This window comes from Channa argus, chromosome 9 (genome assembly GCF_033026475.1).
Source record: "Channa argus isolate prfri chromosome 9, Channa argus male v1.0, whole genome shotgun sequence".
Taxonomy (NCBI): Eukaryota; Metazoa; Chordata; class Actinopteri; order Anabantiformes; family Channidae; genus Channa; species Channa argus.
The window spans coordinates 20,985,669-21,001,278 of record NC_090205.1 but is presented as its reverse complement, the minus strand read 5'-3'; the positions used below and the strand labels follow the sequence as shown (position 1 = coordinate 21,001,278).

At 39.3% G+C, this 15,610-nt stretch overlaps 1 protein-coding gene across 7 annotated transcripts in view; it reads right to left on the bottom strand.

Annotated features, from left to right (window-relative positions):
* Positions 1-15,610, bottom strand: part of myo1b (myosin IB) — a 51,443-nt gene that overhangs the window by 3,449 nt on the left and 32,384 nt on the right. Inside the window, exons 10-29 of one of the 7 annotated variants that reach the window (XM_067515082.1) lie at positions 15,019-15,166; positions 13,924-14,042; positions 13,337-13,423; positions 13,154-13,219; positions 9,348-9,452; positions 8,154-8,216; positions 7,757-7,957; positions 7,443-7,669; positions 7,030-7,230; positions 6,034-6,127; positions 5,055-5,204; positions 4,871-4,939; positions 4,671-4,757; positions 4,248-4,334; positions 3,081-3,167; positions 2,123-2,209; positions 1,161-1,235; positions 872-1,006; positions 412-518; positions 119-251 (exon numbers count right to left, since the gene is read on the bottom strand). In XM_067515082.1, coding sequence (XP_067371183.1) covers positions 119-251; positions 412-518; positions 872-1,006; positions 1,161-1,235; positions 2,123-2,209; positions 3,081-3,167; positions 4,248-4,334; positions 4,671-4,757; positions 4,871-4,939; positions 5,055-5,204; positions 6,034-6,127; positions 7,030-7,230; positions 7,443-7,669; positions 7,757-7,957; positions 8,154-8,216; positions 9,348-9,452; positions 13,154-13,219; positions 13,337-13,423; positions 13,924-14,042; positions 15,019-15,166 — 2,328 coding nt within the window. The remainder of the gene's footprint in view (positions 1-118; positions 252-411; positions 519-871; positions 1,007-1,160; positions 1,236-2,122; positions 2,210-3,080; positions 3,168-4,247; positions 4,335-4,670; positions 4,758-4,870; positions 4,940-5,054; positions 5,205-6,033; positions 6,128-7,029; positions 7,231-7,442; positions 7,670-7,756; positions 7,958-8,153; positions 8,217-9,347; positions 9,453-13,153; positions 13,220-13,336; positions 13,424-13,923; positions 14,043-15,018; positions 15,167-15,610) is intronic. The other 6 variants (XM_067515085.1, XM_067515084.1, XM_067515083.1 and 3 more) reach the window with 6 other exon arrangements.

Here is a 15,610-nt window from a genome sequence, read left to right as displayed (position 1 = left end):
TAGAGGAAAACTTTCAACAGCAGGCCACAAATGTTATCAAAGTTTATATTTTGGACTTCAGTTTTTCTAAAAGTATTATGAAAAGCAGTATGAATATTTGGCTAATTGCCTCTCTTACCTTGCCATTGGCTCTGTTAATCTTGTTAACTACATCTGCCAGCAGAACCTTCTCATCCACAGTACTGTTGAGTTTCTGATACTTGGGGTTCTTGCTGATCTCCAGGTAGTCACCTTTGAAAGGCTGGCTCACACTGAGACAGAAGGAGGAGTCAAAGAGAAAGGCAAATATGAAGTGGTTCATGATTCTTATGTACTATGGAATATGAGATTTACTTATAAATCAAAAAGTAGAAAAAAAAAGTACCTATGCATGAACTGCATGAGTAATCTGCTCTAATGAATTTCAGGTACCTGCTAGGGTAGAGAGCCTTTTTATCCTTGAAGATCTCACTTGCTTCCAGTTTCTCCTCATAAACTGCCTTCCTCTCCTCTGTGAACTGGCTCCTGTATTTCTTGCACTGATCAAATAAACATAAGAGAGGTTACACCAAGAAACTCTTTTTGATGCAATTCAGTCAATTCACAGTTTACTGCACGTCCATGTTGTTTGGAGTTTGTTGATTTTGTTATGCCAATGCCTTTATCTTGTGGGTCTGGGAATTGAACTAGCAAACCTTCCGGCCACGAACCAACTTCTCTAACCTTTAGGTAACGACTGCCCGGTAACGTATACTATTATTACACATGTACAACATTTGACCATTATGTTAATAATGGAGCATTAAGCTCACAGTATGAATGTTTGACAACAAGGTCTACAATGAAAATCGGAACCAACAGAAGAGATCGGTTCTCGTTACATGAGACTGACCCTCCAGAGATGGAAGATTCTTCGGAGCTCTGTATGGACTCCATCAAGGAAGAGATAAGGCCGAGCTGGCCAGTTCTTGTCTATAGGTGACATGGAGGGCATTGTGTTCTTCAGACCCAAGAAGTATTTTTGCATCTGGACAAATGCACACAATGATGATAACAAGGTGAGAGAATCAAATTTGCAGGAAAAAAAAAACAGGAAAAATACTGTGCATGTCATTACTTATACCAAATAACACACATTTATCAGTTTTTATGAATACAAGTAAACAACCAGCCACACTTACAATTCTCTGGATGGTGAATTCATAAATCTTCCTGCCTGCATTTGCTCTGAAAAATTTTCTGTACTCTCTCCGGACCTGTTACAACAAAAAGTTGAAAATAAATAGTCTGTCAATCACCTGTTATCAGCTATTAGTTAAACAAAGGAAAAAAGCAGAATACACTGGAAATGGCAGGACCATAAGCACAAACAGCACAATAAAGTAATAGACGTTTGGTTAGTCACAAACAATGAACAACTGGAAAATAAAAAGTAACTACAAAGCTGTTGGAGGAGAAATTAGGAGTAATTGCTACAAAGTAATTATTGAAAAGTGAATGATGGTTAATGACAAATGACCTTGATGGTGACCTTAATTTCACAAATTGAGTTGCGAACAGGTGCACTGTCCATTACAAAGTGATCACTTAACATAATGAAAAGATTAACACTGCAACAAATGACCAGAGCGATGACAGGTACTCTTCTAAAACAAGACAGAACTCACAATGGAGAATCACCAAAACTGACAGAGATTTAACAGTTGAAAATGTTACACCAAATAGTACAGCTTTATGGGTTAGCTATACAGAAGTAGAAGCAGCATTAAAAAAACAAAACATAACAAAACAAACAAACAAAAGTTTGGAAGACAAGAGAGAGCATATGCCATTTTCAGTCACACTTTAATTATTTGAACTGTTGGCTTTTACTGCAAAACAGACAACTACATCATGTCCATAAATAATATCTAAAACTACAGTAATAGAGGAGGACGTTTAGTCTTAAATTGTTTTACCTAATCACACCTCAACCTACTATGTCAAACGAACAAAATAGCTGTTCTGATTGTAAATTTTTTTTTGGCTTCATTGTTCAAAATATCATAATTGGGCAGTGAGGCAAAGATGATTTAGGAGGTTGAGGAGGTGAGCAGAAGGTGGCAGTCCTGGTGATGGGCTGTGCCGTGGGGCTGGTAGGTACCTTGAGTCCCTGCCAGTAGGCCCAAATCACAGCGACAGCGTGCTTACGGCGGGCCTCTTCCTTCAGTCTCCTCAGCTCCCTGCGTGCCTGTTCAGGGGGTGGGAGGGAAGAGAGAGAGCAGGAACAAATGAAGCAAGGGAAGGTTAGAAGAAGAAGAAGGGGGGAGATTCTGATGTGCCTGAGGGAAGCAAACATCAAATTTGCAGACACACACACACACACTGCACACATGGCCTGTGTGACCACCAAGTGACTGTAGAAGTACAGGTTTACTGCTCTAGCCTCCAGAAACCAATATTGCACGGTGGGTTACATGACCTTGTACCAAGGACACTCTGCAAGAGAAACAGAGTTCATGCTTTTTAAATAAAATGAGTGTAACAGGAGACGAACTTAGGCAGCAGAGGTCACGTCAAAGAATCCAAACAATTTCATAATAATAATAATAATAAAAAAAAAAAGACAAACTGTACTGCAATGCAAAGAGTAAAACAAGAAAGGAAAACGTCATGCAAGACGAGCAGGCAGCATGCAGTGAGCCAACAGCAGACCTTGGAAGAAGCTGAAAACAAACCCAAAATATGCTGTCTGTGTTCATGGTATGTGTGTGAGACAATGTCTTCCATGGAAAGAGCCTTAGGTCACTATCAAGTATTTAGGTTAACAAAACTACAATTTTGCCTGGCAGACACAGGCTCAGATAGACAGGCTCAGTGATAATGTCCGTTTCGATCCCATCGGTGAGACGCATTTCTTCATTTCAGCCTCTAGTGGATAATGGTTAGTGTCTATGTTATGGTAAAATGCCTGACATTTTTTAATCTTAATACAATGATAACCATAAGTTTAGGAGAATGAAATATATGTTGAGGGTTGTTTTGGGGGTAAGTGGGGTGGGGCGAGAGAGGCGGCAATTCACATAGCCATGATAAGTCAAGTCGACAGGCTTTCCAAATACCTTGGTGCCCTGCCAGCCGGCCCAAATGACCGATACGGCATGTTTATTCCTTGCCTCCTCCTTCAGTAGACGTAGCTCTCTTCTGGCCTGATGAAAAGTGGTGGCAGTTGTGTAGGAGGTTAATTTCAGTGACAATCAAAACTGCCACAATTGTCCCAGGAGATATACTGAGTAGGTGTGAAAAAGCATTATGAGCAAACGCTGACGATAACAGATGTCATGAGATGTGACAATAGCAAGACATGCGACCTACAATAAGTGGTGCTCATGCTCCGTAGTTATGAAGAAGCCCTTTTACTACAGAGAGACAATCAAGATGACTATTACATTATCTAGAGCTTCATAAAGATGTTGACCAATAAGAAGTCACCATTTTTTTTTTACAAGAACAAAAGGTCACATACAGTAAAACACCAATTAATCATCAACATCTTTTGTAATTAGTCTGAATTGATAGTTATCAGGAGGTTGTGCAATCTTGAAACAAAGTACTGATTGCACTACCAAGGATATCTGAAATGATACAATACAAGTACAATGAGTACAATAAATCCTGATAAGATAGTGGTATATCATGCTTGTAGACTAAAATAAATCTCCACAGTGACTGATTTATAGCTAAGGCTGTAAAAAGAAGCAACATACAGTATGTGCCATCATAGTGTGTTCAGCATTTCAGCATATTAAAAGAAGCTTCTCGGCATGAGCTTGAGTAATCTGCACACTGACAATTATATGAGTGCTGGGCACAGCCTGGCGGAACTACTGATTAGATTACTAAAGAGCAATGACAATTTTGTATACAAACCAGACCAAAGACAAGTAGATTCAATAATTTGTGTTATCTTTAAGTCTGGGAAGTTTTCAGAGATACATTTTGTTTCAATGTATTTCTGGTTTCAATCTATTTGTAACACCATGACTAAAAAGACAAAACAAACCAAAAGGTGACAGGACTATCCTACATATGGCAGCAACAAAACAGATTAGGACAAACAACTATGAGGCACGTCAGGCCAGACAATAACAAAAAGACCAGGGTACACGAGAGGGGTTGCTATTCTATGATATTATTGCTACTCTACATAGTAAAAATGGGATGGAAGGTAGTGAACAGGGATGACAGGACAGTTGGGACAGTGACAAACTACGGCTACATAGAAATACCTTGGTTCCCTGCCAGTATGCCCAAATTACTGTCACAGCAAGTTTATTCAGCGCTTCTTGTTTTAGGCGCCTCAGCTCCATCCGAGCCTGGTAGGATGTAGTGGACATTGGGTAAAACAGGTTGAGGATGTGAGAAGGGAAAGAATCCAACAAGGAAAGCAAAAGAAAAGGGTAATAAAAAGTCAAGTGGCAGTTGTGTGACCAGCAAAAGTAGTTAGATAAAAGGGGAACAGCAGCAATAATATAAAGGATAGTTTTGTTGAAATTACGTGGAGCCACTCAGAAGTGAACGCTGCATTTGATGGAGAAAACAAGTGTAATATGACTAAGTCTTTAGTGAATAAAGGTCAAAGTCAGGCTGCTGATCCATTGGAGTAAACACTTTACTCTCTAATATCCTTGTGCACTTTTATGAATCAGTACCTGGGTGCCATGCCAGTAGGCTGCAATGGTGGTCACTGCTTCTTCACACCTCTTCTGATGTTTCAGTTCTCTCAGGAGTTTGCGGGCCTGGTAAATATAACGAGCAAGCAGACATTTTAATATAATTTCTGTCATAATTTCTGCACCGCTACCTGCTGAGTTTTACTCAAAGCAGAAAGAATTCATAGTAAGGCATTCACCTGCCATCCTCTGGTGTAGGACTGCACCACAGTGGTGGCACTCTTAATCTTTTGGTATTTCTTTTGTTGCTGCGAGATGGAAAAGGAAAGAAAGAGCAAATTAACAACACTTAATGCATCACCACATACCCATTTATATTGCTTTCTATACAATTTTGAATGTAATTTCTCAAAGAAGTCTCACCGCATAGCGACGGTACCATGCTGCCACCACTATCTGACTCTTTTTTAACAGCAGGAAATGGGTGCGGCACTTCCAGCCTCGGTAGATCTTCTGAATCAGTGTAGCCAGGTCTTGCAAGCATTGCCTCCGCCTCTCCTCCAAGAAGAAGAGCTACATGAAGAGAAGGGAATTAACTGCACATGACAAAACAACCATATTCATTTGATGTCTGATAAAGTTGGAACATAAAATTTTTCTTTTAAAATTTACAATGTTTAGAACCTCTTAAAAGCAATAGTTGAAATCTAGGGAAAAAAACGTTTTTGTATTTTGTGTGTAAATAATTGTTGATACCACGAACAAAATCTTGTCTATCTACAGATAAAATAAATAACCATTTACTGCTTGGATTTTCAGCAAATCAAAAATTGACCCCTGTGAATTAACTTCATCAAGGATGAAGGGAAACAATCTGTGTGCATGGCAGCGATGAATTAAAAACCCGAAAAAATGCTTACTTGAAAACCAGGATCAAATGTGCTTAACTAGATTTATTGGTGATTTCACAGCTCCAGATATATCAGTGAGATTAGTTAATTATTAGGAAAAAGCAATTATAGAAGAAAACAATTCCCTCAGTATGAGATCATATTCCAAATTTGTCTTTGGTCTTTTCTTGGTCCATTCAAATGCTGCAGGCTTGAACGGTTGAAGAGTCTGCGAGCGCTGAGTAAAGACGCTCATTTCCCATGTTAGATGGGATGGCTAAGTGAAACCATGTGCTTTCAAAGTAGCGGTTGCATGGTAATTGCTGAAGTGGGGGCTCGAACTGCAGCCCACCCTGCTTTACAAACATCTGACTGTGAGAAAGCAGGGCAGCTGAATACACTGGATTCAATTTATAGACACTTATATACAGCTTGATGTACTGGAGTACACAGCAGATGTCAAAGTTGGCTAGACAGGGCTACTTTCTCTGCGTATACATGTGTTTTTTTACCGTTCTTGGGTTCCTGATGAAGATCTTGGAGCGGCCATATGAGAACTCTTCTGCTGGGACCTGCAGGTCGGCCATCAGCACCTCCACTCCATCCCTGTGGGATGGAAGGACAGTCAGAAGGGGCACTCAAAACTTACCTCAAACTTTAAGTGGCCACATACAGCATTAGTACAACCTTTAAAAAAAAGAAAAAAGAAAACCTGGACCAAGGAGAGAACAAACGATAAATGACGTAATGCTTGACAGACAGAGAAAGAATTATTAAAAAACAAAGACTTGTGTATAGAGAAGCGCAAAGACAAAATAACAAAACCACAGCATTAAGCAATAGCCGAGGTACTGATGTGTGTGTAACAAGATACTGATATATGTTAGAGCAGATAGGTATCAGTGCGTTTACCAGCAAAGTGGATAAAAGAATGCATCTAGCTGATATGGAACAGAAGAAGAGACAGATAAGGTTAAAAGATTCTAGGGTTCGATTCCACTGAACAGTGAAAACCTTGTATGTGACAAGACTGCTGGTGGTTTCTGAAGGGGCTTAAAGAGGGGTTTCATGTGGTGTGCAAAACACACAATATTTAAATGTGCTTAAGAGAGTGATAAGAATCATGAAACTCTAGAACCCTTTAAAAAGTGTAAAGAGCATTTAGAATGTGCCTAATAAGCTTAAATATACGAATGCTCTTTAAGTTCAGATGATTATTTTCTCAGTTTCTTTAACCACAAATAGTTACCTAAACCATTTTCCCAGCAACAACTTGCTTCGCTTTTGCAGAGCTTCACACATGGGAGCTAACCCAACGAGAGTTTATTAGTAGTGGTCACAGTCACCCCAGTGGGAGCAGTCTGAGGTTCAGTGCCTTACTTGAAGACACCTGGGCGTTTTCAGTTTCCACACTTAGTCTTTCTCACACAAATCTTGCAGGGATTTATTTTTGGCAACTGACCAGCAACAATCCCCATTCTCCCAGCTTCAGAATAAACATCAATTACCTGGCAGGCCCTCTCCAGTGGGGCCAGGTTCGTTTGCAGAGCATTTTGTAGCGTTCCAGGCACGGCTCGTAGGTCTGTCGGAAGGCATACCCTGCTCTCCTCACACGGACGTTCTCCATCAGGCCAAGATAGCGCACCTGATGGCGGACCAGAGACTCAGTGAAGATGTGAGCTGCCTTCTTGTCATTGGGCTTGATACACCTGAGGAGCAAAAAGAGGTTATTCACATAAATAATAACTGCATCGTGAAAACAGGGTGGGTTAGGAGGATGTGAACCACTTTGGTCCATTTCTCCTGCAAGATAACTAGGCATAATATTTAAAAAGTATTCTAATTTAGACGGCAAATACTACACACAAACAAACCAGAGCGAGCAGTAACTGACAACGCAGTGTTGGTGACAGGACTTTACCGGATGTAGTTTGGGTTCTTTGTTTGTAGGTTCTTCATCAGGGTAGCCACTGAAGCTCTGAACTGGAATCCTGCAGTTGGCGGTCTCTTCAGGTTAACTTTAGATGGGTTGCCTTCAGGGAACAGATGTTTGATGAGGCTGTGGTTGGCCTTGTACATGGCCTGTGACAGGTCTCGGTATAACAGGTCATTGTTCTTGTCAACAAAACCCTCAACGCGGTACAACACCTTAACAAGAACAAAACAGTAAAACAATCTCTTCAGTTATTTTATTCAACAATCTCTTGTTTTTATGTGCAAACTAATTTACAGTACCTTGCCGGCATAGTGCTGGATGCGGAAGCAACTGTGTGGCAGGCTGTGGTCAGTGAGAAACTTTGAATTTTTGCTGAGGCGACTCTCAAAGTGCTGGTGCTCGGCACAGATCGTGTTCAGTTTGTCGAGAAAGGTCTCATCTGTGACTGTCCCAGGCCTCAGGCACTCTTCATCCAACATAGCCAAGATGCCATTTTGGTTCTAGAGATGGCAAGGTAGATTTACATACATAGGTGGTACATGGTAATGAAGACAGAATATTACAAATAACAATTTTAAACGTTCCGGTAAGGTTTGAATAATCATGCCTCTATTGATGCTTATTTTCAGTTTCAATGCTAGACTTGAAATGCAAGGTCACATTGACTTGGTTTGTGTGGAGGAGATGGACACTTACATTCTCAATGAGGTCGCAGATAATAGCATTGTTGAAATACTCAATATTCGTCCACTCGATGCCCTGTGACAAATGACATGACAGTTAAGATTTAAGAGCTTTTCTATCATATAGCTTCTGTGGTTTGTAAAAAAAAAAAAAAAGAAAACATGACACTGTAGAACCTGCCTGTTTTAACACAACAAAGAGCACCTGGTCAAAAACCCATAAAAAAAAACCATCATTGATTGTCTGAATATAGCCTGAATTAGCTTATTCACCTGTGCTACAGCCCTCTGTTGTTGCCCAAAAGCAATTACAAAAAAATAAAAACAACACACACCTCCAGACGACATATTTATGGACAGTGATAATAAAGTCCTAAAAAAAATTATTAAATAGGTTGAAATGTTGGAACATCAGCCTTTACAGCTATATTTCATCTCACCGGCTCTGTCACTATCTCAGTCTATTAATCATCTGAATAGGTAAAGAGGACACAGGAGGAAAAGGGACATTTTCCATTTTGCCCTTTCAAAAGGGCCCCTGGAAAACCCACTTTGCTGACATTTAATTCATAGCTAGTAGTTGGGAACATAGCTTTGGTTGATGTAAGCAATGTGACCGATTTTGAGGGGGAGGGCACAAAGAAGGCGTGGTTCAAAATGATTGGTGACTGGCCACATTCCTAGTCGGTGGACCCCCCCCTCCTTGTTCCAGCAGCACTGTGGTATGTTCCCATGTAGTATACTGGACAGGGGCCAACGGTGGACTACCATTGGTGGTAGTTTTACTGGGGAACGGGTGTGGGGGTCAACGCTACAGTATTCACTCTGAAGAGCTTTGAAAACAAACAAGAGCTTAAAGGCCCAGAATGGTGAGTGTTTACTCTTTATAGATCGAGGGGTCGCTTTCATCCCTGATGGTGCACAGAGGGGAGTCTGGGAGAAAATTAGCAGTGTGGTTGATAAGAGACTCAGTAAGACAAATGAAGAAGGAATGTGTTTGGGTTGAGGTCAAGAATGCAGATTTTGCAAAAACAGAACGAAGGTTGAAAGCGATGGTGACGTGAACAGGTTGAGATTGTGCTACATGAATAATGTAGATGCACAATTGCAGAGAATTAAGTTCTACCAGGGCAACAGGTAATTTTAGTAAAGGGTTTCGAAATGTTTTTGGTTTGGTAATTGTATGTGTGAACGTGCACAAACTTACCTCTCTGACATATTCCTCCTGTTCCTCTCGCAGGGTCAGCTCGATGAAGATTTGCTGCAGCTTCTCATTGCAGTAGTTGATGATAAACTGCTCAAAGCTGTTGTCCTGTTGGAGCAGCAACAGGTGTAATGCAATTAGCCCGAGCTATTTGCGTAACCATGAGTGTGCCTGAACTAATTTATTTTTACTGTCTGGTGAGATACATTTTTTTGACTGTAAAATAAAGATTTTAACTTTTTAATTTGTCATTGTTTCATTTCCTATATAGTTGCATCACTGTCCCATTAATGAAAACAGCCAAATCCATGTTTGCCTAAACAAAGAAGTTTCCTAAAATTTACATTTAGTATCACAACTGGGTCAGGAATTAACTTTGAACTAAAAGCTGCATCGCCAATCAGACCAATCCGTCAACAAACCCAGTTCTGACTAAACGATATTTATGTCCTCCTATGATGTTATGCTCTCATAAGTGAAAACATAAATTTGTGATAACATCTGGCTGCATAGACATTTTTATTTGTGAGCAGAGTTTAAATTGTAAAAATATCTGCACGTGATATAATACTAGTGTTAATCATCTTACTGTAATCTAAATCTCTCAACAATCTGCTCCGATCCTCACCAGTAAGCAAACATGTAACCTCAACAGTAAAATACTTATACTACTACTACATGTGGCAGTTCCTTCAACACCTTTAAGTACCTTAAAATGATAAACTCTTATCTGAAAATGTTCCAGTAAATTGTTATAATTAAACACTGATGGGGTGTTAGCCATTTAAAAGCTTTAATTACTTTTACTTCCCACATTTTTCATTTATTACTGCTGTCATTATGACCATTGAGTGGTGAGTCATGCCTCTTGAGAGACGGCCTACTGTGTGCTGGGTTAGAATATCACTCATTTTCTACAGACACAACAGTGGTTAGAGCAGAATGTTTAGTTTTAAAGCTTAGGGTGAACAGCGTGGCAGGGTTTCTCAGTAACCAGGAAATGAGACACAAAGCAACAAGTAGATCAGTAGCCATTTGTAAAACTTAATTCTTACCAAAAAACTAAAAGGCTGCCTTCAACCCCAGCAAAGACAGACAGACAGACAGACAGATACACACGCACGCACACACACTAACATCTCTATCTACAAAAGTAGTAGCAGACACCTGGCTAAAATATGACAGGCTTGTAATGTGGCCCTGGATTGTTTTAGCTGCAGCTTTGATGTTTGATAAGTGGTTAACAGAATCTCTTGGAAGCGACCCATCTGAAGCCAATGGATTTTGTGTCTCACAAAGGTGTTGCTTCACTCGTGCCATTGCAGGTAAAAAGTCCCTTCCTGTAACATTATATGGTACTGTTACACATTTAGGAAAAACTAATTATTTATCAAATGTCATTCAACTCTCATGGGAATATTTAATATTGCTACTGTTTTTTTCCTGCCTGTTATGGCATATATTTAAAGTAATACATTTGCCATAAACCCATATGTTTAAATAAAATAACATATGTAATGGTTTCAATATTACTGGTTTTATTACATCTACACTACGATGTAGCCACATCTGTTAAAGGAAAAGCTGAAAATATTGTATAATGTACTTATTTACTGTCTTTTAAAGAGTTACATGAAAATGTAGCATCCTTGTCTCTGCATGGTTAATGTGAAGCTACAGCTAAGAGACTGAAACAAGAGGAAATGGCTAGCAACACTCTGTACAAAGGTTAAAGAAAAAGTCATCTTAAAAACACCTCTGAAGCTCACTACAGCTGCTGGTCAAATAATTAGAATATCTTCACAAAGATCATGCATTTCACTAATTCCATTCAAGAAGTGAAACCAATACAAATTTAATACAGATTTTTAGAAATTTTGGCCAACTGAAAAGTATGAACATGAAAAGTATGAGCATGTAAAGCACTCAATACTTAGTTGGGCTCCTTTTGCCTGAATTACTGCAGCAATGCAGCGTGGCATGGAGTCGATCAGTCTGTGGCACTGCTCAGGTGTTATGAGAGCCCAGCTTGCTCTGATAGTGGCCTTCAGCTCTTCTGCATTGTTGGGTCTGACATATAGCATCTTCCTCTTCACGTTAAGGTGAGGCAACTTTGCTGGCCAATCATGAACAGGGATACCATGATCCTTAAACCAGGTACTGGTAGATTTGGCACTGTGTGGGTGAGAGATCATTTAAAGGACTTTGCAAGTGTTTTGAGTTAATTAGCTGATTAGAATGTGGAAAAATCCTTTCTTTGTATTGGTCTTAAGTAATATTCAAATTTTCTGAGATACTGAATTTGGGGTTTTCATTAGTTGTCACTTATAATCATCAAAATTAGAAGAAATAAACACTTGAAATATAACAGTCTGTGTGGAATGAATTTGTACATTATACAAGTTTCACTTCTTGAATGGAATTAGTGAAATACATCAACGTTGTGAAGATATTCTAATTATTTGAGCAGCACCTGTAGTCAATACATTGCTGCAAGCAGTTTCTGTGATGTAAACAGAAAGCGGCTGTTTTGGTTCCTTAGGACAGTTATATTTATCTGTCCCAAGGGAAATGGGTCCCGTCATACAGACATGAAAGTGGTGTAAGCTTTCTTATCTTACGTTTTGAAAGAAAGAATAAATTAAATCCCCCCTCAAAAAACAAACAAACAAAAAAAAACATTCAATACAGGAATTTAAAGACATTTAATACAGTTTGCTGAAGTTGAAGGCAATGAGGTATGCCTTAATAAATCTAATGCAGTCTAAGAGAAAGGCCCTGCAATAAACAATTTTCTAGAAATGTTTAATATTCCTTTGTGATGGTAATATAAACACAGTTTAGAAAAGATCAGAAATACCTCTCAGAGTAAGGCAATACCACAGCACCAGGAAATATATTATACTTGTGATCAGATGTACGTCAGAATATTAATAAAAAGAAATAATAGGAGCAACCTTCAATGTAAGATTATTTGCAGGGGTGTTGTATTAGACTGTATTAGTTTCAGATTGGAATTGGCAACTAAGTGTCTCATAATTTATTTAATGCAAAGGCTTTTTAAAAACCCTTTCAGCCCTGTGGCTATGCTGCTCACCAAGAGCCCTCAGCAGTCTTTAACTAAGAGCTGAATTAAGTCAAGAGAAGTTTAAATCACAGCATGCATGCTGGCACAGCAAACAGGCCTTTGCAGGTGTTACTTACTCCATCCTAGTGACCAAGACACAATACAACAGTCAGAGAAGAGGAAAGACTCGAAAGTGAGTGGGGCGAACAAGCACACAAGTGAAAAAGATATAAACATATCAGGGTGAGGGTGGTCTGACAGCATCTAGCCAAGAACATTTTATTTGGGTATTCTATTAGTGTAATTAATCTATTTCAGAACATATTTTTTATACACATTGATCCATACATGACTGGCAATGTAGTGCCTATAATGGATAACATGACAGTGTTGTGTAACGTTGTCTGTGTAAAATCTGACAGTATATCCTCAACATGTGTATACTGGGTTTGCCCTGTGTAATGCTGTTGCCATTTTGCTACAGCGGCAGTGTTACGTGAGCTCAGTGTTGAAATCACCTTGCTATAAAAATAATTTCACCACTAGGAGCAATAAAGCATGACTAATCTGAATCTGTTTAGCATTAGCTATCAGCTCTTGATGATAAGCACCTTACAGGTACCAAAATATGCACGTAAACAGCCCAGGGCAAAATCTTTTTTTCAGTGTCTGTGCAGTTAAATTCTGTCCTTATGTCTTATCTGAAAAAGAAGTTTATCTTTGATCTGCTATTTTACCTCACCTCAAATATTTCAAAGCCATAGATGTCGAGCACACCCATAACCTTGTGGCGAGTTTTAGCTTGTGCCTAAAGGGAGACAATACGGTCAGTACAAATACAGTATAATAGTAGTCAGAAAAACATCACAAACAAAAAAACAACAGTATTATTGAGAAAACCAACTGAAATGCAAAGATTACTTACTTTAATGCTTTCATTGATCCTGGTAACTAGCCATGAAAATAGACGACTGTAGAGATTTTTTGCAAGGGCATCTCTGGCATAGTAGGCCTGTAAATGAACACATAATTCTGGTAAAGTAGTAACAAAAAACTAAACAGCATCTTGAAAATAATTAAACACATCCACACAGATAATATATCCAAAAAGTTAACTTAAAACAAAACTTTAAAACACATTCACAGAAACAATAAAAACAGCGTAGATAAAGATTAAAAAGGGACTTCAACACCATAGCTAAGGTGAACCATATAACTAGTTGATAACATTATTCTCACATCAGGTTAACGCTCTGAAATATTTCCTTTTTGGTGTTAGTCTGTATTTTATACTTTATATGCAATCGGACTGAACTTGCCGAACTTTGAATATAACCCTCACTTGAATATCTAGGAGGAATGCTGCTGATCTATAATGGAGACGATTTCATGTAACACAGAAGGTTGTGTAATGGCAGCCAGCGAAGCATCTTTTTTATGCGCGTGTGTGTATTTGTTCATACAAATAGGGCAGAAATGCACTGGTGTAACTTTTCTGACTTTTTCTCTGACCTGGGCCACATTCAGGGTAGTGGAGACTTTTTCCATCTTAGCTTCTACTGTACGGTAGCTGAATGCCCTTTCCAGTACCGACTGTTCAATCCCCAGCAGCTCACACATCTCCTTCAAATCTGCAAATTAGACCAAGAAACCCATGAAAAAGAGGGAAATGATAATGTATTTGATATACCATATAAACATTAATGGGCGACTGTGGCGCAGGAAGGTAGAGCGGTTGTCCACCAATCTCACACTTGTTGGTTCAATCCCCGGCTCCTCCGGTCACATGTCGAAGTGTCCTTGAGCAAGACACTGAACCCCAATTTAGTTGCTCCCGGTGAGTGTTGGCCATAGCATAGCTGCATAGCAGCTCCCCCATCGGTGTATGAATGTGTTTGTGATTGTGAGTGTGAATGGGTAAATAAGCAGTGTAAAGCGCTTTGAGTGCCAATAGGTAGAAAAGCACTATATAAGTGCAGACCATTTACCATTAATTGAGTAGGTGGCCATAGAAACTTGTCCCCTGGAAATGTCCTCTGACTTGTTGTGTTTGTCATCTTAAACCTCATTATTTTGTAAAAAGTAAAAACAAGGGGAAAATGGGAACACAAGATTAAGCAACAATATGTTTGTAACAATCAGGGCCTTGATTCATGTGGGGGAAAATATATCATTTGCTTGGCAAATGTGACAGCAAGCTATATCGTGCCACTGTCATTGAGGAAAACATGTAAATTTAATATCTGCCTAAAGACAGCAGCAGTGGGAGGGATACCATAAACAGCTCTTGTCACGCAAATTCACACACAAATATTCAGGTTGGAGGTCAGGAGAGTAAAGCAGCCAATAGGGGGCAGTGACTTAACATCAGGCCAGTTGGACCGAAATGTTTTACAGTATATGTGAACATATTCACAATAAACCATTAGAATTAAAAATACACTACACGTTAATTCAGTAAATCTCTTGACATCTCTCTTTGACATCTGTCCAATCAGTACTAAACATTCAGACAGCTGCATCAGGCAGTAGAATTATCCAAAAATATTAAGGAGTTTCATAAAAGACTTAACTCTTTGCTTCCTATTAGCCGTTTGTCAAACTCACCATTTTTGTCTTTGATGCGGCTTTCATCTGTACCATTACAGCGCAACTCTGGCTTGAACTCGATGTTACCAAGTTTCAGCACGGCAGCCACCAGCTCCAGCACCGACTGTAACTCGTCCTCCATGAAGCCCACGATCTCCATGGCATTCTGGAAGCGCAACAGTGGAGAAAAACAAGTCATTAATCAACTGCTATTAATGAACCTGGGTGGAAAACATGGACACAACTGCAAAAGAGAACTAAGCGATAAATTTAACACTGTGACTGTACAAACACACCAATTCCACTAAATATGATAGTTGTAGCCTGTCAACTAATGCTGACAGGAAAAATCATTTGATGAATTAATGAACAGTCAACACAAATGTCTTCTGCAAGTCCAAAGTCCATCTTAATTCGTACCTCTAAAAGTGGTATTGCACACTCTGGGGGTAAAGAATGCCCATTAAAAGGCTGTTTTACCATGCATATCTGCTGCCTCACTTTTCTGCATGCAAGATGGCGATATGGCCCAACTAGTCATGTGTTATGTTCAAGAAGACTTCTGCCTTTGCCATTTCTAAGCAGGTACCTCTGCCTACTCCTGATGTAG